The sequence below is a fragment of the Vidua chalybeata genome, chromosome 4 (genome assembly GCF_026979565.1).
Source record: "Vidua chalybeata isolate OUT-0048 chromosome 4, bVidCha1 merged haplotype, whole genome shotgun sequence".
Taxonomy (NCBI): domain Eukaryota; kingdom Metazoa; phylum Chordata; class Aves; order Passeriformes; family Viduidae; genus Vidua; species Vidua chalybeata.
Genome location: NC_071533.1, coordinates 42,826,502 through 42,849,687, shown reverse-complemented (window position 1 = coordinate 42,849,687; position 23,186 = coordinate 42,826,502). Strand labels below are relative to the sequence as shown.

At 35.2% G+C, this 23,186-nt stretch overlaps 1 protein-coding gene across 2 annotated transcripts in view; it reads right to left on the bottom strand.

Moving 5' to 3' along the window:
• Positions 1 to 8,862: 8,862 nt before the first annotated feature.
• Positions 8,863 to 23,186, bottom strand: part of GLRA3 (glycine receptor alpha 3) — a 58,923-nt gene continuing 44,599 nt past the window's right edge. Inside the window, exons 6-9 of one of the 2 annotated variants that reach the window (XM_053940854.1) lie at positions 19,711 to 19,925; positions 18,009 to 18,169; positions 14,545 to 14,569; positions 8,863 to 9,132 (exon numbers count right to left, since the gene is read on the bottom strand). In XM_053940854.1, the coding sequence (XP_053796829.1) occupies positions 8,863 to 9,132; positions 14,545 to 14,569; positions 18,009 to 18,169; positions 19,711 to 19,925 (671 nt within the window). The remainder of the gene's footprint in view (positions 9,133 to 14,544; positions 14,570 to 18,008; positions 18,170 to 19,710; positions 19,926 to 23,186) is intronic. The other variant, XM_053940855.1, reaches the window with a different exon arrangement.

The following is a 23,186-nucleotide window of genomic DNA, read 5'->3' as shown; positions in this document are numbered from 1 at the left end:
CTGCCATGGGCAGGGACAATTTCCACTAGACCACTCCATCCAACCTGCTCTTGAACACTTCCATGGGCAGGGCATCCACTGCTTCTTGGTGAAGTGCCTCACCACCCTCACAGGGAACAATTTCTTCCTAGTATCTCATCTAGAACAACTGTCTTTTAATTTCTAGTTTCTATCCACTCCCAGCTGATCGATGTAAAAAGTTATCACGCCCTTGCAAAAAGTCTATCTTTCTGGAAGGTTCCCTTCAGCCACTGGAAAGCCTCAATTAAGTCACCCTAAAGCTTTCTTATACTTCCTTCTTTGTGTTTATGACAGCATGACAATGCAGATGTTGTTAATAAGTGGAATGGCTGTTTTTCATATCTAATAAGTGACGCATTTGTACTTGTAGCTACACCTGTCCTCTGAAGGCATCTTACCATGAGGAATCTACTCCTAAGACCTTCTATAGTTAATTTTGTTTCTAAGACAGCACGCCCTCGAAATGTTTCCATCACTTTCAAAATGAATTATGGTTTTTAGCATGAGTCGTAATTATATTTTATACATTTCGTTCTTAGTAATGACTGCCAGGGGATGGAATGTCTTCAGGAAGAATGCATTTGAACAAAGCGCGGTCCCCAAACGTGCCGCAATCCGTATGAGGGGGCGCCATCTTGTGGTGTAATTTATACTGTCCTGAGAAACGACCGTGCCTTTGCTACAATAAAACGAGAAATGGGTGGGGAGGGACACCAGCTTCGGGTCTAAGTAATGAAGTGTTGTTGAGGTTTGTAAAAATGTCCAATAACCTCCTACTTTAAATATGTTAAACCGAACTCGAGTAACTTGTGGATTTATTCTGATCCCTACATGAGGTTTACTATCCATACGGAATCACGGAATGGGCCAGGTTGGAAGGGACTACAGCGGCTCATCTGATCTAATCCCTCTGCTTAAACAGGGTCATCCTAGAGCACGTAGCAGGATTGTGTCCAGACAGTTCTTGAAAATCTGAGATTCCACAACCTCTCTGGAAAGTCTGTTACCATACACTCTCATCCACACAGTAAAGTTCTTCCTCATATTCAGGTGGAAAACCAGCTCTGTCATGTACATTTAAAAACAACTGTTTAGTGTCTCCTGTAGCTACTGAACATGCCTAATGAGAATTAGCAAACACATCTAAAGTAACACTGAGAAGTCTTCAAGGCAGGTCAGTGTGTTATTTGGCTTGTTAAGGGAGGAAATAAAACATAAGTGGGTTTGAGGCTGAACTCAATACCTCAGTAGAGGTTTTAAATACAGATTACTTAAATGGGGACTAATATTACAAGAAAACTATTTTCAGCCTTGTGAGGGAAAGTGCAAAGCCCTGCCCCTGGGGAGTAATAACCCTCAGGCACCAGTGTGTGCTGGGGGATGAGCAGCTGGACAGGAGGTGTTCAAAACGTGCCCTTGTGACTTGGACCGCTAATGCCAGGCTTGGCTGCCCTAACAGTGTTGTCAGCAGCTTGAGGGAGGTCATTGCTCCCTTCTGCTCAGCACTGGTAGAGCCACACCTGCACTACAGTGTCCAGTTTTGGGGGATTTCATCAACGCGTGTAAAAATTTGTGTGCAGTATGTAAAGGTGATGGAGTCAGGCTCTTTTAAACAGTGTTCAGTGGCAAGATTGAAGGCAATGGGCACAAACCAAAGCACAGCGTGTTCCCTTTGAATATCAGAAAACACTTTTTACTCTGAGGGGGACTGAGCACTGGCACAGGTTGCCCACAGAGGCTGTGGACTCGTCATCCTTGGAGATATTCAAAAGCTATCTGAACATGGCCCTGGGCAGCTGGCTGTAAGTGGCCCTTCTTGAGCAGGGGTTTGCACAAGAGGACTTCCAGAGGCCCCTTACAATCTCAGCCAATCTGTGACTTAGTAACTCTGTGAAATAAATGTTTAAATATTTCATTTTTGTTAATGAGAAAATATTAAATATTAAATATTTTTTTCTGAAATATTAATAATTTTTGAGAAAGTATGATTAATTTCCAAAAGGAAAATTGCTCTGTAATTCTAGGTCTGTGACTTTTGAGGATTGCTGTCCTGGGTTTTAAATTCACAAGCTTGTGTTCTATTCAGGAAAAAAAAAAAAAAAAAAAAAAAAAAAAAAAAAAAAAAAAAAAAAAAAAAAAAAAAGGTATGTTCTCAGATCCTGATAGTGTATAGATAATACAAAATAAAATCCACTGTATAGATTATGTGAAATTAAATATTTTAAATATAATTTAAAATAGCTAGGTATTTCTAAAATTAATTGGTCACTATATATGCAATCATGAAAAGAGGGTATTTGATATGTTTTTCCAGAACATTGTGTTGAAAGGGCCACATAATTTATGTCATAAATCACATATTGATTTCTTTAAGATCTGTTGCTTCTTTTTCCTGTGATACTCGGGACAGATTACCTGACTGTTACTTTCTTTTTCAATTGCTTGTTGCACACCTGGTACGGTGCATTTGCAGTTTTCATGCTCTGGGAACTGCGTACCTCATCATGAAAATATTTGCTACTGCAGTAGTTTCATGACATTGTTGCTTATGAATATATCTGAACAAGGGCAGAGGTACTAGTTTGTGGTATTCATATATCCTCTGAACAGAGAGAGAGACTTAGCTTTCTCAGGATTTTTCCTGAGAGAAGCTGTGAGAGAAGCAGAGAAAAGAATGATCAAAACAATTCTTATCTCAGTTGCTGCTGCTCATTGTTGTGCATATATGGAATGTGTTATGGAGATTGTTTACCCAAGGTGATTGCTTGATTGGATTCTGGTGATGGTGTTTTGGATTCATTGACCAATTAGGTCACAGCCGTGTCAGGACTCTTGGCAGAGGTTTTTCTTAGTAGTGATATAGTTCTTACTAGTGTAATATAGTTTTAGTACAATATAGTATAATAAAGTAATTAGTTAGCCTTCTGATATCAGGTGTTCTGCAGATCATTCTTCCTGCCGGTTGGGAATCGTAGCACTGATACCAGCTGTGCTTTGCTTTAGGGAAGGCAGGATGGTATAGATCTGCTGGAGCAACAGCTGTCACAAATAGCAAAGATCTGAGAGTTCTGCAGGCTGTGTGAAGGCTCACTCAAGATTCCTGCTAAGGCTTCTCTGGTGTTCCTGTTTCATTTGACTGTTCCTTTGAGAAATTTCCATTTTATAAAGCTCCAAGCTACAGGTTTGCTGAACTGAATTACTTGCAACTTATAATGGAAACACTTCAATTGTGAGTTATGTCAAAGTTGTTCTTTTGTGTCCCATCGACCTGCTAAGCAAATTGAGAGGCGTGAACTGATGTTGCCTTTTGTCACATGTGGGCAGGGAGTGACAAAACAGCGGTGTTGTCTCCTAAAGACACGGCTGTTACTGACTGTACTCTTTATAAGAGCATTAACACTGCTGTAATCAGATTAGAAGAACTCAGACTGTTCTCAAATGACTTCTTCTCTGCTAACTTCAAGTTTCTATCAAGGAGGTGCTCAGAGACCTATAAAATTTTCATACGGCTGTTTTGCTGCAAGTGAAACTCTGCCTTTTTGATAATAAGTTCAGCAGGACTATTTAGGAGTGGCTGTACTTATTTGAATAGGCATTTATCAATATAACTTTCCCTGAGTTTTCAGAACAAGGTTTTTTTTCAGCACTAGAGCCCATATAACAATCAAAGGCACTCTACTCCTCTCTTGCTTTCAGTCCTGAAATACTTAAAGGTAGTGCACGGTAACTACTGCTGTGGGTTTAATCCTTTTTTCCAATGGTGTTGTCAGTTCCTCTTTTGACTTTAAATTCATTTAAATTCTAAAATATAATAAAATTACGTCACAGTTTCTGAAAAAAGATAAGTTTATTTTGTTTTTTGAACAAAATATCTACAATGACATAGGTGACACCATAAATTTCACATTTTTAACACTTCTGACTGCAGAGAATGTCAGTTTATGATACTGTAATACAATAAAAAGGAATCTAATAAAATCCATGCACAACACGGTTATAGATTTTTACCAAAAAAGGAAATACTTTGAGATGAAATTTCTGTCAGAGAGAACTCACAGGAGAATATTTTAAAATCTCACAGACAAGTTATTAATACACTATCATATAAATTTTTATTTTTTTCTCGCTGTAGCCTTTAAAAAGCCAGGATCACTAGCACACAAAATACCATATATTATGTCAAAAGCTTATGGCACAATTTCTTTTTATACAGCTCACAATTCCACATTCATGGAACATCAGTAGCTACTTGACTCCATTTCATCTGTTAATATCACTCTGACGTACATTAAAATACAAACATAAGAAATGTTTCTTGCATATTTCACAAAAATGAAAGTGAAGAAGTGCAGTAATATTCAAGAATGTCAAGAAGACAGGAAAAGCCAACACTTTTTCTGGCATTAATCTACTGCTTCTAGCAATCTTAACCTGCTTGCACAAGCCTTCCAAATTGATAGTACTTCAGTAATTACTGTAGGTTATTGTTGCCTGAAGACACCTTTTCTGTAACCACTCCAAAACAGAACACCCATTTTATTACTAACAAGTAGTCTGGTTTGAGATTTATGTTTTTCTTCTTAGTTGTCTCAAAAAGGAAAAAAGCTGTTAAATCTGATATTGCACTTATCGAAATAACCACACGATTGTGCAGTAAGATGTGGATAGAGTTATTTTACTACCTCACAGGAATACTGTATGTATTACTAGCTCATTCAGCAGTTTCACATTTTAAGGCCAAATTCTATTCTGTTGGATTAGATTATTTTCTATGATAGCTCAAATGAGAGCAGAAGCTGCACAAAAAGTGTATCTTTTGCAATCAATCATGTCAGCTTGGGCTGGGAATGGTATAAATAAATTCATTTTCTTCTACTATAAAATTATTGCTGAAAATAATACTTTTTATTTTTCTAAGATTAAGGAAGACTTTTTATCTTTCCTTACTGTTAAAAAATATAAGGTTTTGTACAGTTTATTATATTCTATCTTTATCTACATTATCAGTCTACAGTTCTGTAAGGGATTATACACAAAGTGGAAGCAATATCATACTCCTTAAATGTAAAGTGCACATTTAATCACCTAAATATTTCTGTCTAGTGAGTAAACAGAATCATCTCTCACACATCACAAATGACTCTTTATAAAGTAGATTTTGGAATGAATGATAAGAAAAGGAATCCAAAGAAACCTAATATATGATTGAGCTGAAAAAATAATTAAATCTTAAGTAAATGCTCTATTCCTCCTGAATTATACTAACCTCTTTAAATAATACTGCTTGCTGTCAAAAGTCCTTGAAAGTAAAATGTACTTTATTTTGGTGTTAAAATAGTTGAGTTCGAAGTAGTACAACATTAGAATTCCTTATTCCCTTACATCTTCACATAGTTTATCAGCATTATAGAGAAAAAAGCCATCCTTCTAACCATGCAAGCCTATTGTGTTGATATTTGAATCTAGTTTTAAAAATTAAATGCATTTTGCTGTTTGGAATTTAAGTAGGAGTTTGGCACAGTGATAGTTGAATATTTTTACTGCATCTCTAAGGGGCTTTTTGTCTCCTCTCTCAAGGGCCTGAAGTTTTTTGCCTTATGAGGGGTGACATGGTTTCAGCCACATCTCTCTTTAGTGCAGAATGAAAAGTCATATAGGAGGTTCTAAGCTCTGCTTTGGGCTTTCTCTCTCCCTGTGGCCCCCACTCTGCTATGCACAGCCCAGACTTTTCATCCTGTACCCTCCTATTTTGCTTCTCTTTCTATCACGAAAGAGGATGGTGTGGAAGTCATTCTGCACAGGTAGAAACTACTGTCAAAAAACAATATAAACTTTGCAGCAGATGATATAAATTGTTTCCCACTGTAGTTACTGTTTCCACCTGAGCAAGTGCACCTACGGAGACACAGCAGAATTGGGAAAAATACTAAGGGTGCTTGATCCTTTTTCTCCCTTTATGGTGACTGTGTCAGCTCCTCAGTAGCTCTGTTACAGGGGAATTCCTCCACATCCCACAGTCTCTGCTCTCATTGTGTTACAATGCCCTTCTAGTGCCTGTATTTAATTTTTGAAGCATAGGGCTGGTCTACAAAAACATGACCTGAGAAGTACAGAGTCTGCACCTATGTTGAAAGATGACTTGGGACAAAGCTGCATTATCCTGTCACACAGGGATTGTGCTTATGAGAAGGTTTCTCGTGTGGCTTTGCCAAGGACTTGTCCTCTGCAGAGCCCAGGTCCAGTAATAGTGAAGTGAGGTAGCTATTACTTCTGCCTAATGAATGGGGTCTTTTTTATATGTAGGAGGAAGTCTGCTAGGTACCATTTGCCTCAAGCATTATCTCCTTCATGAGTATTTTTCTGCATTTCCACTGCCTCTTTGATGGGAGTGCAACATAAGTACTGCAGTCTGGTAAACACTGCAGAGTACCTTTCAATTCTTGCATCTTAACATCCTGCTGCTTCATTATACAGTTGCAAAAATATCATCTCTTACAGTAATCTTAGCTGATGTTAGTAGCTGTTGATTCCAGATTTGCACAGAGGGCTGGCATGCCTGCTGGCAGTTTTGGACCATTCCCGTTGCTAGTGGTGAATAGCAGGCATTTGTGCCTTGAAGTTTCCTATAATCTTAAATGATATTTCTCTCTTTCTCTTTCTGACTTCATACTAAGTAATTTAGGAATAATCTAAATGAAGCTTATATTTAAAATTATTATTTCTTTTGAAAAACACATTATTAGTGGACTACAGAAGCTTATGTTACCTTGGTAAATGTTATGGTTCCATTAAAAAAGTCCACAAAACCATCAGCTCCTGAGAGATCTTTGTTCCATTGTAGCAAAATAGAATCACATGACAAATGTTATGTGCATTTGAAAACAGCCCTTAAACAAAATACAGTTGATTTTGCTGATAACAAAAACATGTTAACAACCTTTCCATACAATGTAACTAACCCTAACTTTGAGAGAGGTGAATATCATAAACTTGTCATAAACTTGTGATACCCCCTCACAGTTTCATAAGCGAATGAGATTTTTTGGAACATGCACATAAAGAAATCAATAAAAAAAGCAGTCACAATATCAGAAAAAAAAGCAGAAAGTGAATTGAAATAATTTTAGATTATAAATGAAGCAAAATATAAAAGCATAATAGTTTTAAAATAAAGGTGGATTATATATGTTCTTTCTGACACAATTTAACAAAATGTGAGAGCTACTATTATGGAATCTCTCTAACTAATACTGGGAGGAAAACAATAACAAGCCAAACCAAACCCAAGGTTGCTATGTTACAATCCCCAGCACAGAGTTACATTACTTCTGTTACTTCATATGCACCATGCCTTTGGCAGCGCACCAGATGTTTGCCTCCAGCCGATTCTGCTTTTGTATACACATTCTGACCATCAACAAAGCACAAATTTTAAACATGTTCAAAATAAAAATATTTTGCAATGAGAATCAGCCTCACTGACTGGACTTAGAGTATCTAATAATTAAATGCTATATTTCCACATCATAGCATGGTTTTGTTTTGCCAATAGATAGACAAAAGTAAATACTCTTGCCTGGACATTGTGCCATAAATGGGTTCTATGATGTTACAATTCAAAGAAGCAACTAATATGGCTTATTTAAACCTAAACAGGGAAGATCTTTCTAAGAGTTTTAAGTTGTTCTCCTATTTATTATTGTGAAATCCAGTAAAGTAAAAGACCATCCAGGTCTTTTTTTTTTTTTTTTTTTGTTTTAGAAGAGCTGCATGTTTTTCCAAAGTTGTGAAGTGCTTCTTAACCAGTGTATAAATCATATTAACAAACTTCAAAGAATGAGTCAGAAAATTTGACACATTCATAAATTAAACTTCCTGTGATTATGTAATATATAGGAGATGAATGTGCATAAGCATAACTGTATTCATCCTCCAAATGCTTCGGTGAAGCAGTTGACTCTTTGCTTTTACTTTTGGTCCAAGATCTCTTTGCATTGAATCAAAATGAGGCATTGCAAAATTTTGATGTAATTTGTCTATTTCACAAGCTGTATGGATTTTATGAATTGAGGAAAAAAAACCCTTAAAATATAGAAAATATTAAAGAATATACTCTAATTATTAAAGTGTAGGTAATTAAAAGAAAAAAAAATCCTTTGCAGGAATCAATACTTAACAAATTTTAGTATATTTCTCATATGAAATGTAGACTGTTAGGCTGTATACCTTGTGGTGTCTGAGATTATTTCAACATACACCTTCCAGGGGAACAGTAATATGAAGTACACTGAATAAATTATATGACTTAAAAATGTTAAATATGTTCATTGTAAAACCACCGGTACTGTCCTTTAGACTAGATTAAGTCCTTTAAACTGTTTTCTCCAATCATCAGTTATATTGTAAAATTAAAATAAAACTTACAAACACTAATCTATTCTGTAATACTGTGGGATTCACCTAGGGTATTCTGGAAACATTTTTAAAATTAAAAATACACCAGAATTAAAAAACTCTAAGGACCATCAAAGAGTACTGTACAATTATACCACAATGTAAGAGTATAAATATTTGGCAGTAAAGCTTCAGTAGAGAGTGCTTTTTAATGAAAAAGTTGTTAATACTTAGTTTGACAAGGAAAGTTTGCAATAGCAGATGTATCTTTTCTGGGCACCATTCTTCCATCCCACTGTAGCTGGTCATTGCAGGCCATGCAGGATCCTTTTTCTCCCCAACATTGTTTTTAACTCTTCCAATCACTCCTCTGATGTGCATTTCTAACAAAAAGCCTCCTGCTGAGTGTGACAGCCAGATCTTTATGTACTGCAAGCCTCAATCTTGTTACTGGTGAATATCCTCATGCCTGATGATTTTGTAGATAACCCAATAAAAAATGTTGAAAATCAGAAAGGCTAATGGGAAACAAGCTCTGGATATTGTGTCTATCTTCTTGGCCCGGTCAATGAATACCTTTCTCATCTCATCAGGGCTTTTTGGTACAGGCTGAACAGGATTATTTGGCCCCTTTTGTGTTATTCCGTCTTTTGCTTGCACACATGGCCCCACTCCATATGCTGTAATGCTAAACTGACTATCACGTGTATCATCATCCTGTTGAAAAAAAAAAAAGAAGAAAAGAAAGAAAAAGAGCAAGAAGTTTTTTTTTTTAATTATTGTTTACAGAAATCTTACCTGCTGCTAAATAGCAGTTGCACCATTACCTCACCATTACCTCAATGACTTCTTGAATCCACACCTTATCTTAACTTGTTGAAATTTCATCCCTATCAGTCTGCCAAAAATATTGCTGGATTGTTAACAAGCACAGAATTTTTCTGTTTGTTTATAGATGCTGTAAGCTATTTAAAGAAACGAGAAAGCCTAGTAAACTAGTGGTAATTTGGCACACAACTTCTGATTTGGTTTAAGTTTCCCCATTTACAGTAAATATGTGCAGTCTTCAAATGGACAAATTTCACACTGGTCTTTTAGAAAACAGCTATTAAGTCTGTCCATTGCCTTACAACCCAGGATCCTGGCCTCTGGAAATACTCATCATAAAACCACTAATGATATGCACATTCATTATATTAGTAAGAATTCTGCTCATTTGGCCACATATATTTAATTAATCTTATCTGTATGCCTGATTTCTGCTGTTCCCTGTGAATGCAACAGATAAAGGGAATAGTGTGCAGCGTCTTAGTTTAAAGTAAAGAAAATGGAAGCTAAAGGCCAGATTTTTCTTCTGACTGATTCTTTTGTCAGTTCAGGGGAAAACTGGCAAAGACATTCAGGACTAGGGATCTGTAATAGAAGGTGATTCTTAATCACATGGCACAGAAACGGTAGATGTTTTGAAGATACATATTTTCATAGCATACAATTTAAAAATGTAGCTTGTGTCTGGAGACATCTTTTTTACTTCTCTTTTCCTAGGTATCCTCAAGTAATAAAAAAGGCACATATGCAGACAAATAAATGGTACATAATCTGTGAAGTCAGGGCTAGATTTGGTTCTGAAATATATTCCAGTGTACTCCTTTAGGTAGACTACTCAAGAATAATTGTGTGATTTTGATGGCATTCACCATTTTGTCAATACTAATTTAAAATTCAGGAATGTCAATTTTTCATGTCTAATTTAGGCTAGTTGCTTTAGGATTTTACACTTTTATGAAATAGAGAAATTATTACATTAATTTAAGTATTTTGAAAAATGTTTTTTTATAAGTATTATAAAAACAGTTGAGCAGCTGTCAATTTTTCTTTTGTAGGAGAATTTTTGATATCTTAAAGCTCTTCCTATCTGAAATTAAAATAAGTCTAAAAATATTTATTTGCCAAAGCAAGTAAAATGATTACTATTTCAATTCAAGAGTTAGAAGCATTTTTTGTTTTACTTTAACCTCTTACTTCATAAAAATGCAATTTCTCAATGAGCACAAATTAAATCCAAAGTTGCAAATTTTTCATTTTGAAAATGTCTGACATTTTGAAAATCTGAAAATACTTTTCAATGAAGAATTAATTTTAAAAATTTAAAACATTCATCAAATAATTGCTAATTACTTTGTTTAAAAAGAAATCTGAGTTTTATTATTAATATTAATTGAATATGTTAGCTACAAAAGTATGCAGATAAATTACTAAGTTTGAAGTGAACTATTTGGCCATCAGCATGATCATCCAGCAGAGCTGTAGATATCAACCTACTGAAATACTTCTTCATACATGTAAATTGAATAAATAGTGAGACTGACAAAGTTCACTGAAACTACTATATCCAAAATCTGTATTAGAATTTGCCTTTAAAAAATAAAAATAAAGAAAAATTAACATGAAAGAAAAGGAGGAGGAAAAATCACTGACTGACTTTACTATGGAAATGAAAAACAGAAATACAAAATGATAGGATCATTATTTGATGACGTGATAAAACAGAGATTTAATTACTGCAATAGTGTTTCTCTCCTGTCAGATAAGAATGGGAAATAACATCTTTAATGTAGTATAGTTGTATAATCTATAATCGTATAGTTGTATAATCTATAATCGTATAATTGTATAATCTAGAATAGTTGTAGTATTTTGTTCCAGTTAAGAGAAATATTAAGTTAGAAATGCATGTACTGTGAGAATTTACTATAAACTTGCCATTTAAACACCTAAATTTCAGGATTTTGTCTCTTTATGCTTCTCCAGAAAATAATGGTTATGACTGCACAGGATGAGAAAGATAATAAAATTATTCTTTTGAGTAGCAGATTTCAGCTGTGCATGTTTTCAGGATCAGGCACTATATACTAAGACTTTACTGTCTTTGTTTCAGGTTTACCTGAATGGAATGATCCTCTAGAATGTTTTAAAGAACAGGGGTCTCCTTATTTTTGTGCTTGCAGACCTCCTGTATTTCATCTGCAAGCAGTCTGGTTGGAAATACTCTCTGTTGAACTGATATGAAGCTCCTTGTAGGAGTCCAGCATTTCTGCCCAGTGTCTGTTGGATGGTGTCTCCACCAGGGCAGCCAAGTCACACCCAACTGCTAGGGGTGGTGGCTATGCAGGAAAGGATCTTCTGGAGCATACCAAGAGCTGCCAGAATTCCTTTTAGGTGCAGCAGCTTGAATATTCAAAATGAGTTCTGCAAGTTTTCCAGCAGATTCATAATGCAGAAAGATCACTAGGTTTGCCACATATTCATAGCAGAGGGTGCTTGTGCACAGCAGGAAGGATGCACTTATTGTTATTATCAATACTAGCTCTGAGTGCTTTTTTGAAGGCATTTATGTCAGTGACATCCCTTTTTTTCTCTTGACTGACTTGGCTAAAATCCCTCTTTTTGACTAGAAGTATGTCTCAGAATGCATGTGTCTGAGTCTACGATGTAGAAATCATCTGAAGGACAATACCCTGTATGACCCAGTTGAGAGCCTTTACAGTGAATCTTCCTGAAAAAGTCCTGCATATTTCCTGAACAAATAGAATTATTTTTTAATTGATAAGGAAGCTTTTGTTTCTTTTGTGTCCTTTTGAGTGTATTATCATTCAAAGAAAACTATTAATTATAGATTACTGTTAAAACTTTAAAAATCTTATTATTAATGAACTTTAGTAAGCGTTTGATTTGAATGCATTTTTCACCCATTCAGCTTTAGAATTAACAACCTGAAAGTTGTTCTGCATGCAGGTACATTTAAATATTTTATCATTTCTATTAAAACTAATGTAATTAAGGAGTGGAAAAATTTAGATAAGAAGTTTTATTTGAAAAGCTGGAATTCTTTAGTGGTCTGAAGGAAATAATTGCAATTCATTTACTTCTGTATCAGTATTGTTCTACAAAATACTTAGCTATAAATGAATAGAATACTGTGAGTTTTTTGGTCTTGTGACTATGGTGTTTTCAGTTAGTGTGGTTAGTATTACATTTATCTTGAGAAAAAACACATATATAACGGCTGAAAGTAATTCCATAGCCGTTTGATTGTAAGGTGTCATAACAACTCAAAAACTTGTTTGAGGCCTTGACTGGTAATTTGAAAACTCTCTTTTTTATTGCTCAGTTTTGAGAAGGAAAGTGGTATTGAGTTGTTTTGCACTACAAACCATGCAGAATTTTAGTGCTATGTTTTAATCCAGATTTAAACAGATTAAAATGGATTATGAAATTAACAAGACAGTACCTTTACTAACATTTCACGTCATCACATACAGGTAGCAATGAAGGAATGTGAAGTTCACATGGGAAGATGTTATTGTAGACAAAAGGACAGGGCCTCTGTCAATGGTTGGATAGCACATTATGACAAATGGGACATCTTCTCAATAGTTTACCCTTAAATTTGTACTGTAGATTTGAGGCAAAGTCCCGTCTATACGTCCTGCACATCTCAAGCCATTGCTATGCTGTAATGATTCACTGATTTCATTTCCATCAAGAACTCCCTCAAAATACTTTCATCAAAATGGATGGTTGACCAAAAAGAAAACAAAAGAAAAAAGGCGTGATTACCATTAAAGACAATCTAGTTTGTATGTCTATTTTCCTCTCTAAAGATATGGTGATCTTTAGATTTTGAAAATAGAACTAAAAGACTGAATATTCCCAAAACCTAAATATATTAACAGGTAACCTAAAATCAAATGGTTATTATTCAGTATATGTACACAGTTAATATTTTTCCCATAGAATGTAAATGCAACTAAGAAAAAACAATGATCATAGGTGTGCTTCAGCATCCTTGTATATCCTTTTCTGCCTTTTTTTTTTCTTTATTCTTTTAGGAAGGAAATGAATAATTAACTTTCATTCTGAAGGAACTGTAACATAGTATTTCTGAATAGTTCTTTTCACTGGCCAGGTTTCTTTTTTTGTCAAAGAGCTGTGGCTCATATACTAAGTATCAAATGAAGTCTCAAATTGGGAACCAAAATTCCCCTGTTCTCAGGATTCGTTATGCCATTTGTGTAATCATAAAGACATTAGACCCTTTAAAAAAAATCTCCTATACCTACTGTGATGCTTATTGGAAAAAAGCATTGAGTAGGTTGCACATTATGTTGCAACAACAGCTTTCATTTATAAATGAATTTATAACACAATCCCAGACACTTTGAAATTTTGGCTAGTTCTGTACAAACTGGGCTGAGCCTCTGAAAAGAGATTTGCCTGTAAGCAATTTGGAATCACTGAGTGAAGTCCATACTTACAATCATAAGAATGGTGGCCAGAGGGTGCAGTTGTACCTAAGAATTGCCTTTGATGCTGTTGTTATGGTTGTCTGGGAAGGGAGGCCACAAATTAACCAGATGGTGTGTAAAAAAAAACAGTGACTATAGGTGGAAAAAGCATAAGGAAAATTGGAAGGATAGATGAACTCTGGATGCCAAAATGTCTTGTTGCAGTTCTGTACAGAACTGGAATTTGTATAACAATAGAATTTACTGCAGGGGTCTTATCCAAGTTCAAACATATGCTTCTTAATAGAGAGATTCCAGTTCCTCTGTGTTTTCAGAAGGACATAACCCATAGTTTTAATTAATTTAAAAAATATTCCAGACTATGAAAACCTGAAAATTTATTTGAGGATATGTTTAGAAATAAAATTGAATTCATTGATTTGAACAAAGCATCTGAAAAATACAAGAGAAACAGTAAATATGAAATTTAGCCAGAAATAATCAGCTTTGCATTAGATGGAAAGCCAATGTTCCAATGTTTCTCTGGAAAAAGACCCAGACGATATTGAAGATCCCAATCATGATATGGGTCAATAACATGATGTTGTTTAAAAGGCAAATGGAAAACCAGTTTGGATAAACAACTCTGTTACTTGCATCACTTGATCCTTTGGCTGCTTTCAACTGTTACTATATAGGTTTCATGTTGTTCATGTTGCAAACATAGTTTTGAGGCATTATATGGACTTATTAGTAGAATTTCCAGGGAAGGTGAACGAGAAAAAAGCAAAACAAAACCAAAACCCGACAACCCAAAGCAAACCAAACCCAAAAATTGTACCCACTGGGAATATTTATAGAAAAGACTGAATGGAAATGTGCAAATGGTGACATGAAGGAATGAAGAAGTCTGGTTTCTGTGTCCTTTCTAGACAAGCTATGACAAGCTAAAAAACACATTAGCAAAAAAAAAAAAAAAAACCCACAACTCTTTAAAGAATTGGAATAGATTTCAGGGGACCTTGTGGAATTTTTTTGGCTGGGATGAATTAGGTATGAATGATCTTTACTTAAGTCAGGAAAATGGATCCACTTACCTCCCAAAGACACTGAAATTCAATCATAGGACTATTGCTTTGGTAACTTGGTAAAAGTAAATATTTCTTGCAACAAGCATATCTTTTTAATTACAAAGAAAATAGACTTTGGAAATTCTTCATCTGCACCTACACATACCTGAAAAGAAACATTTCCAAACCGATCTCTTTTTTTGCACTTTTGCAACATGTCAAATCACTAGAAGTTTTGCTGTACCCTTGTAGATAAAATGCCAGTAGCAAAAAAAAAAAATATGTATTCAACATTTAGAATTCACCTGGTAAAAAAACCTGATCTTCATAAAATGTTCCAAGAGGATAAACATACAGAAAAAAAAAGTCTAATAAGTTATCTTATCTGCTTTATTTCTCTAATAGTTTTGGATGTAAATACTGAATAGAATGTTGTTTTTCTCTTTGGCAAAGATGAAGATTTAATGTTCAAGGAAGCCCCTAAGTTTATTTTAAATGCAGCCTTTTTACATAACATCTTTTCACCTCTTGACTTTATGGTCAAATGACATTTCTTAACACATGGCAGATTTCAAAGTCAATACAATCTAATCCCTGAGAGCCAGTGGCTGTCTGACCTAGTCCAAAGGAATAACAAACATAAAAAACTCTATAAGCATAAGCTACAGTAACTGACTTTGAAAAAGACAAAAGAAGAAGGAAAACCAAGTTACTTTGAATTATAATCCTAGGTCCTGCATTTCATGTTATAAATTGTGGTGAATAAATAATAACATTTGTGGTAAGGAAGGCAAGTTATTAACTGCAGTTTTTAATCTGTAAGACTCGTTTATTATTTGTATAAAAGAGGGTTTAAGATGTGATCCAAATTTCTTTTTACGAGATAAATTCTCCATGCTGTAATGTTTCAAGTCTTGTATACTTGCTGGGCAAGGAAAGGTTTCATAAAACATTGAGAAAGAGAGAAGCAATTAGCTGACCTGTCTCTAGAGTTTGAGAAGGTGCATTCTCAATGGTTAACTCTGCCCAGGAGCTCTAACTCTACATGGAATTAGAGTGAGTTAAAAATCATCTAGTTAAATTAATATTTTCTGAAAAATTACTATTTTCCTAAAATCTTAACCTTGCACAGGAACAAAGAATTTTGTGATAAATTTAGACTGAGAAGCTTGTCTCATGATGAAACATATAGGTACAGGGAGAAGGGAAAGCCCTATACCCCTGAATATATTTAATACCCTCACCTGAGGTATGTTATGAAGAAAAGCACTGAAATGCACATCTCCATCCTTCAGAATCAAAGCAAAGTACTTGGTACTTCACTGTACACTCTAAAGTCTCTAATTCTAACCCTGTAATTTTTTGAGAATTTAACAGGCAATCTACCTGAAATTAAAGACTGTCTCATGAAGTGTAAAATTAGAATAAGGACTTTTAAGTGTGAATTCAAAAATACCATGATCCAGAAAAACACTTAAGCCAATGTGGTTATTCATGCACAAACCTTTTTTCTTTAAAAGTCTTTTACTCTTAGAAGTCCTTTTAATATTGTGGTTCCTCTCTCACATACCTCTACGCTGAAATGTAATTGAGTGTGATTGCTGAACGAGTGTCTTGGGTGAACTGGAAGTCTTGCTAAGAAGGAGCTGAAAAGAAATTTGGTTTGATTCTGAGGAAGATACTTCCTGCCACTTCCTAATCCTGTGGTCATAATAATTGACCTTCATTTAAGAGATATCGCTTAAATTGAAACTGGTAAATTTGCTTGAGATCCAGAAGAAATAGATGATGAAAGAATAGATGGTGAAAAAGATGAATGGACTAAAAGTATAGTGACATAATATATCACTTACCACAGTTGTTTGATACACAATTCACTTGTTGTGACTTACCTACCCCCTGTCCAGTAATTCCTCTCTGCCCCACCCCATTCTTCCCATTCCCAAACTTAGGACAGCTTTCAGGGAGCTGTCATATTCCAAGAACAAACACCTTGTTACAAAACTGCTGTTTTTTTCTGCTATTGTTAGCAGGAAGAAAGAAGCACATTTTTTACAGGGTCAAATGTTGAACACGGGTACTTGCAGTCTGAATCATCCTCTAGTCTACAGTACATGAGTTTCTCTCTGCAGCTGAAGAAGTCTGGGACTCACCACACAGGGACAGGCAAATATATGAAAATGTCATTTTCACCTGACTGTCCGGCCTGCCTTTTAACACTGAGTTTTACTAATAGAGACTGCTTAGGTAGGCTTTACAGCAGTGCAGATCTTCTAAGTAAGAAGGAAGCTTGTAAAATATATTCTCCTGCTGATGTAAGCAGTAGACTAATCTTCAGGAATGAAGGATGATTGAACTGAATCATGTTGCTATGGCCAGACTTTCATCCACTAGTAATATTCTAGATAGGGACTGATAATGACAGGCTCTGCATTACATCGGTGTGGGGGCGGTACTCATTTCATGAGTAGACTGGAGAGCTACTTACACTTCTGAATCTGATCTCCTACTTCTAGATCTGAAGTAGGAGTTACTCATTGTAAGAAATGTTCCTTATTGCTTGGTTTAACTAGAGATTTCAGAATTCAAACTGTAACCTTAGCTGTTTGGCTTTGCACACTGGTAGTGAGTTATTTTACTGGTAGTCTGTATAGCTCCAGTTCTAATATAAATACTAATAACCATTACTATAATTAAATTTCTTACCAATAATATGAACAACTAAAACAAAATTACCAGACAGAAGGAAAAAAAAACCAAACTTACCAGCCTTTTAAAGTAAAATATTTGTTCTTCTACCAATAATATTATTTGAATAAGTACTTTGTGTATTAAAGAATACTTGCATGAAACACAGCTGTTGAGGCTTTCAATTGAGTATTAGAATGAAATTGGGAAACAACATTTGTTGAATCTCACAGTAGTAAAAACCGCTGCAAATACCAGTAACATTCATTCACTGAAGTGTAATCTAACTCTTCCAACAGAGTGAAATTCATGCTTGTGCAGATGGCTCCCACATGGCCCATACCTCATGTAAATCCCTCTTAATCCCTCTTTCGGGAATTCAAGTTGGATTTATGCAATTCACAGTCCTTGTAGTGACCCTCTGCCTATAGTGAATTTTATGCTGTGCTGCGATTTTATTTCTATTGCCACTTCAAGCTGCAGTGTGTTGACCAAATTAGCTCTGTATCCTGGCACAATTAATTCAGACCCTTTAAAAGCTGAGAACACCGTTACTTTTACCTTGCTCTTCTTCCTCTTGCGTCGGAATCGCAGAAGCTCTTTATGCTGCCTCGACACAAAGTTTACAGCTGCATACTCCAGAAGTGCAGAAAACACAAAGAGCAGACACACCGCCATCCAGATGTCAATCGCTTTGACGTATGACACCTGTGAGAGGAGACAGGAGAAGCCTGAGTGTGTTAAAATGTTCCACAGATGTGAAGTTTAGTACTTCATGGCAGGAGGAAGTGCATTAATATCTCCATATCCCAACAAGACTTTTATCGAAAAAACTTTGCATGAAAGTTAGACAATAATAAGAAGAACAATCCAATCTATAAATGTAGAGTTTTTGTTAAAAAAATGTATTCTTTTACAAAATGTGTTTAAATCATTAACAGTTCCTTATAGTGTATTACATCACAAATGAAATAATCCTCAAAAAACACATGCTTTTCCTTCATTTGTCCCACTGAGATATGTGAATGACACTAAGGAAGTGAAAAATTGCTGGTAGTGGGACTGGCTGGAATTCCTGTATTAAAATGGATGTGGCTGAAAGTTCCTGGAATAAAAATTAGGTAGAAGAAAGGAGATAGGTAAAGGCGATAGGTCTGATGGGTTCATTCTTTGCAAATATAGGCACAGGAAATCAAATGTATAGTTTGAAATTAGTCCTGTAGTTTTGTCACAGAGAAAGTACTAAAAATCAGATGCAGGTCAGAGCTCATTGCAATCCTGTATTGCCAAGACCAGATGCAGGACATGAGCTGAGCCTACTCCATCTTTGCAGCGTTACAAGAGCTTTTTTATATAAGAAAACATAACTAACTTCAGGCCTCAAAATGTGACAAAATAACCTGCAGCTCTCTGTTAGCCTCTTACATTATTATTTTTTTGAGTTTTTAGAGCATTCCATTTTAGCTGTTGATGCAAACTTTGGATGCATTCAGCTTCATATATTTGGGACACAAAGCATGCTCAAATCTGTTTTACTTTAAAAAAAAGTTAATTAGACAAAAATATCATGTTAAAACTTATACAGAATTGAACTTTGTTTATTTTTATTGTATACATTTTATTTCTATTAGCTGCAATGGCACATGAAGATGGTCAAGGAATAAGCCCTAAAATGAAACGGAAAATATTTAAAGCAATTACAATTCAGAAAACAGAAATAGTTAATCATAGAAATAAACTTTAAGTGATTTTCATTGTGTTGAGAATAATTTTATGCAATTGTTTGGAGCTGTTAAGGTTCACATTTTTCTACATCTTAATGTAAATATGTTTGTAACTGGTGATCTAATTCATAATTTAGGCAGTTTTGAGAAAGGAATAAAATTAAGAATCTATGGCCTTTAGAATTTCAGTCATATCTGCTAGCATGTCACCAGATAACTGGGATGTGAAAAAGGATGAGCCTGTCAATTTTTAAGCAGGGTTTATATAAAACTGAATAACATTGTTTTCACAACTTGTTAAGGTTTATGGAATTAACTAGATATGTAGCTGGCTATATAGTAGAGACAGGGGAGAAATAGAATATATTTGATTGGAGAATCAAAAAATCCCTAAATATTTCAAAATTATTTTGCTGATTTAGGAAATGATTGGATGCTAATAATTACAACACGTAAGGTTGACTGAAAGTGTTTGTCACATAACATTATGATTAATACAGTACAAACAAAAGAAATTTAGCCTACCTTTGGAAGAGATGCTCGTGAGCCTGAGCTTTGTGTTGTCATGGTCAGTACAGTTGTTATGCCTAAAGCCACTCTGGCTGGAGCTGCATCCATATTGATCCAAAATGACACCCAGGAGAGAATCACGATCAAGAGGCTTGGTATGTACATCTGGATGAGATAGTAACCCATCTGCCTCTCCAGGTGGAATCGGACTTCAATACACGTAAACTTTCCTTTTTACAACGAAGAAGAAATATTCAAGAGAAATAGAATGCTTTTACTGTCAGCATCTAGTGCACACTCCTAAAGAATGTATGCTATGTCAAATATATTTGTTCACTAGAAAAAGATTTATGTTTCAAATTATCTACAGTGACTCGTAATAAAGACAGTCTCCATTATAACAGGAGTGTCTACTGGAAAGAAAAGAGGCAGAATATCTGAAAAATTAGGCATTTGATAAGGTCTGAAAATCTTATTTTCTTAAAAAAGTCCCCCACGATTCATTATAACAATAGGAAATTTCCTCTGTGAGATCACACTTTTTTTGTGACTTATGATTTGGAAATACTTTTGTGCACAAGGAAAATGCTTGCTTCCCCATTGTGTAATATCTCCTTTATATTTGATTCGATTTTAAACTTAATTTTATTTTTATCAAAAATTGTGGAAATATAGTGATATCAGTATGGGCATTAGGTTATCAATAGGAGAATCTGCTAAATCTCTCCCTGTGTCCCCATTCAGACGGTTTCAGCTCATAAGAAAAATTATCAAGTTTCAAACACTGACTGAAGACTAGAAAGAGAGATTAGGAAACTTTAGGAAGGCTATTAAATGATCTAGTTTTATCCAGGTACTAAACATTAAGCAACTTCTACTGACTTATTAAAACCAGAAAAAAATCAATTGGTAGCTCATAAAAATTTCATAAACCCATATTTTTAGATTAGCCAGATTGTTGTGGGGTTGGGGTTTTTTTTTCCCACCCTGCAAGCCGTAGATTATTTCATGGATCTTGACCCAGTCTCATTAGATTTTCGAATTCTGCCCAATGTCCATATCAGTCACATAAGGATGGTGCTGAGGGCAATGTTGTTACTGCAAGTGATGTATACATAAAACAGTTTCTCACAGCAACAAATATACATAACTCAGTTTTCTTCCTTATTTTGAGTGAAAATGTTCCCTAATTCTAAATTTAACAAGGAAGGCTATATCGTTATATATTTCTTAAGTAGTATGAAGCTCTTTGGTTATGTTTTCCACTTATCTTTGATAGATATTTTCCTAATCAATTTCTAGTTACCAAAATGCCATTTTATAAAAAAAAAAATTCCACATCAATAGATATTTGATACTTATAAGATTAAAAAAATGTAATGGATTTATAAGCTTATCCTATATTAATATATTGTATTTTATGATGTGACAATAGTGTTAGGCATACAGAAATGAACTTCAGATAAAGTCAAAAAAATATTTTTATTCTAGGTATATGAAGTGTTTCTGAACTTCATTATTTTTATAACAGTTCTTTTAACAGGCCACTAGATTTTCTACAATGCCATAATGAATGTAATTTTATGACAATTTTATTCTGCCGAGGTACTAAAAAATTTTGAAAGTCATTAATTATGATGTTTAATTTTAAGGTTACATTCTGCATTTCAGGAGTTTTATATCTGCAAGCTCAACTATTAGTTCCATTCCTAATTGCTGGCATTTTCTGAATCCTATCTACACTCCCAAAATCTGTGTCCTAGATCCTGGCTCAACCATCTGCTACCACAGCTTCAAGACTGATTCCTGCCTCAGTCACAGGATGAAATCCTGGTTTAAAAATGTGAATGAGAATTTTGGTGTTTGCTTCAGGAAAGGCCAGGATATTCCCCCATGTTTCTCTTCCGGTCTTCAAAAGGATACCTATGCAATTTAGTCTTTCACTTAGCAGTTCAGTACACCCCACATAGCCAGAAGTTCTGCACTGACTGGCCTTTGTTGGAATCATATTCTTACTTCAAACTGTTCTTACCCTGAAGATTTCTTTTTTTGTGATATTCTTTCTGTTAATTCAGCAGCCTTGGACAGCAGCAGTCTCTGTCTCACACATCACAGTAAATCGTGGTGGTAAGGAGTGACAGAAATGCATCAGCCCAATCTAGGTCTAAGCAAAGCCATTTTATTTGGCAGCATATCAGCAAGAATTGTTCAGCATGCAACACTTTCTTCTTATAGGGTTCTATATTCTCCTTTTAAAACATATTAGGAAGGAGAACTAAGGAGCATCAGACTACATAATATATGCCTGTGCATATATGAAGTGTCAATAAACATTAGCTATTGTTTGTATGTTGTTTTTTTTCCATCCAGAGAAATGTAGGATAAGAGATCTGAGTTTCTTTCCTGAGGACTCCAGTGGACTTGAATTATTGCAGACCACTCGGCACAAAAATTCTATGGTCCTAAACAGTGAACAGTAAATAATATAGTAGCTCTGATAATGGATTATTTTATGTGGTTGCAAATTTTGACAGATCCAATTGAACTAAGGAGATGAGAATAGTTGCAAGCAACAGAATCCTAAAAAAAATCAAAGAGATTTTTAATGAAAGAAGTGCAAATAGAATATATTGTAACCATAGGGAAGGAGAGAAAAAAGCAGGGATAATGAAGAGGCCAGAACTAGGACTGAATGATGTGTCAGAGGAATTATACAAAAGCATTTTTTGCTTGGCTTAGTATTTTTGTAAATATCATTGGCCAAGGGAAAAAAAAACCCTCAAAACCTATAACATCAAGACCAAACAAAAAATTGAAAAAGAAAAAAAGAAAGTGGAATCTGTCTCAAAGTAGACAAATAGCTTTGCTTAGCTGCACAACAGGCCTTTGTCTTAGACCCAGAGAGTTTATGGACTTGCCAGGCATACTTCCAGTGCTTTCTACTAATGTGTTCCTCTCTTCCAGTACAGCCCTGAAAAATCAATATCTAGCAGCTCCTCAGGAAGACTGGTGGCTACCCAGCTATCCTTCTCTGTTGCTCCACTATCGAGTGTTGGAGAAAGGCTGCAGATGGCAGTCAGTCTCAGCACTGCAGTTGCAGCAATTGCTGGTCTAAGTGTGAAAGAGTTGATGTTAGTTTTTGCCTTTCCTGACTGAAATCAGAACCACCTGCATAAACTTGGCTAATGAAGGTGAGTGGAAAAGGAAAACACTTGCACTAGCAGATGTGAGCTCCAGCCAGCAGAGGCTGTGCTGTTTTTTCCCACCTGAGGCAGCATCCAGCTGTGGGCCTCCTTTCTCTTCCTGTATTCTATTTCAAATTCAAAGAAAGGTTAGCTGTGGTTTAATCTATTTGACTGGATGCTTGAATGGATCAGAAGAGACATATCCATAAAGAGACATACCCATAAAGTCATCTCAGCTGGGGAATGAGCTAGACAAGAAACGAAGAGCATTGCTCTAATAATTCATTTTCAGGACATGAAAGGTAA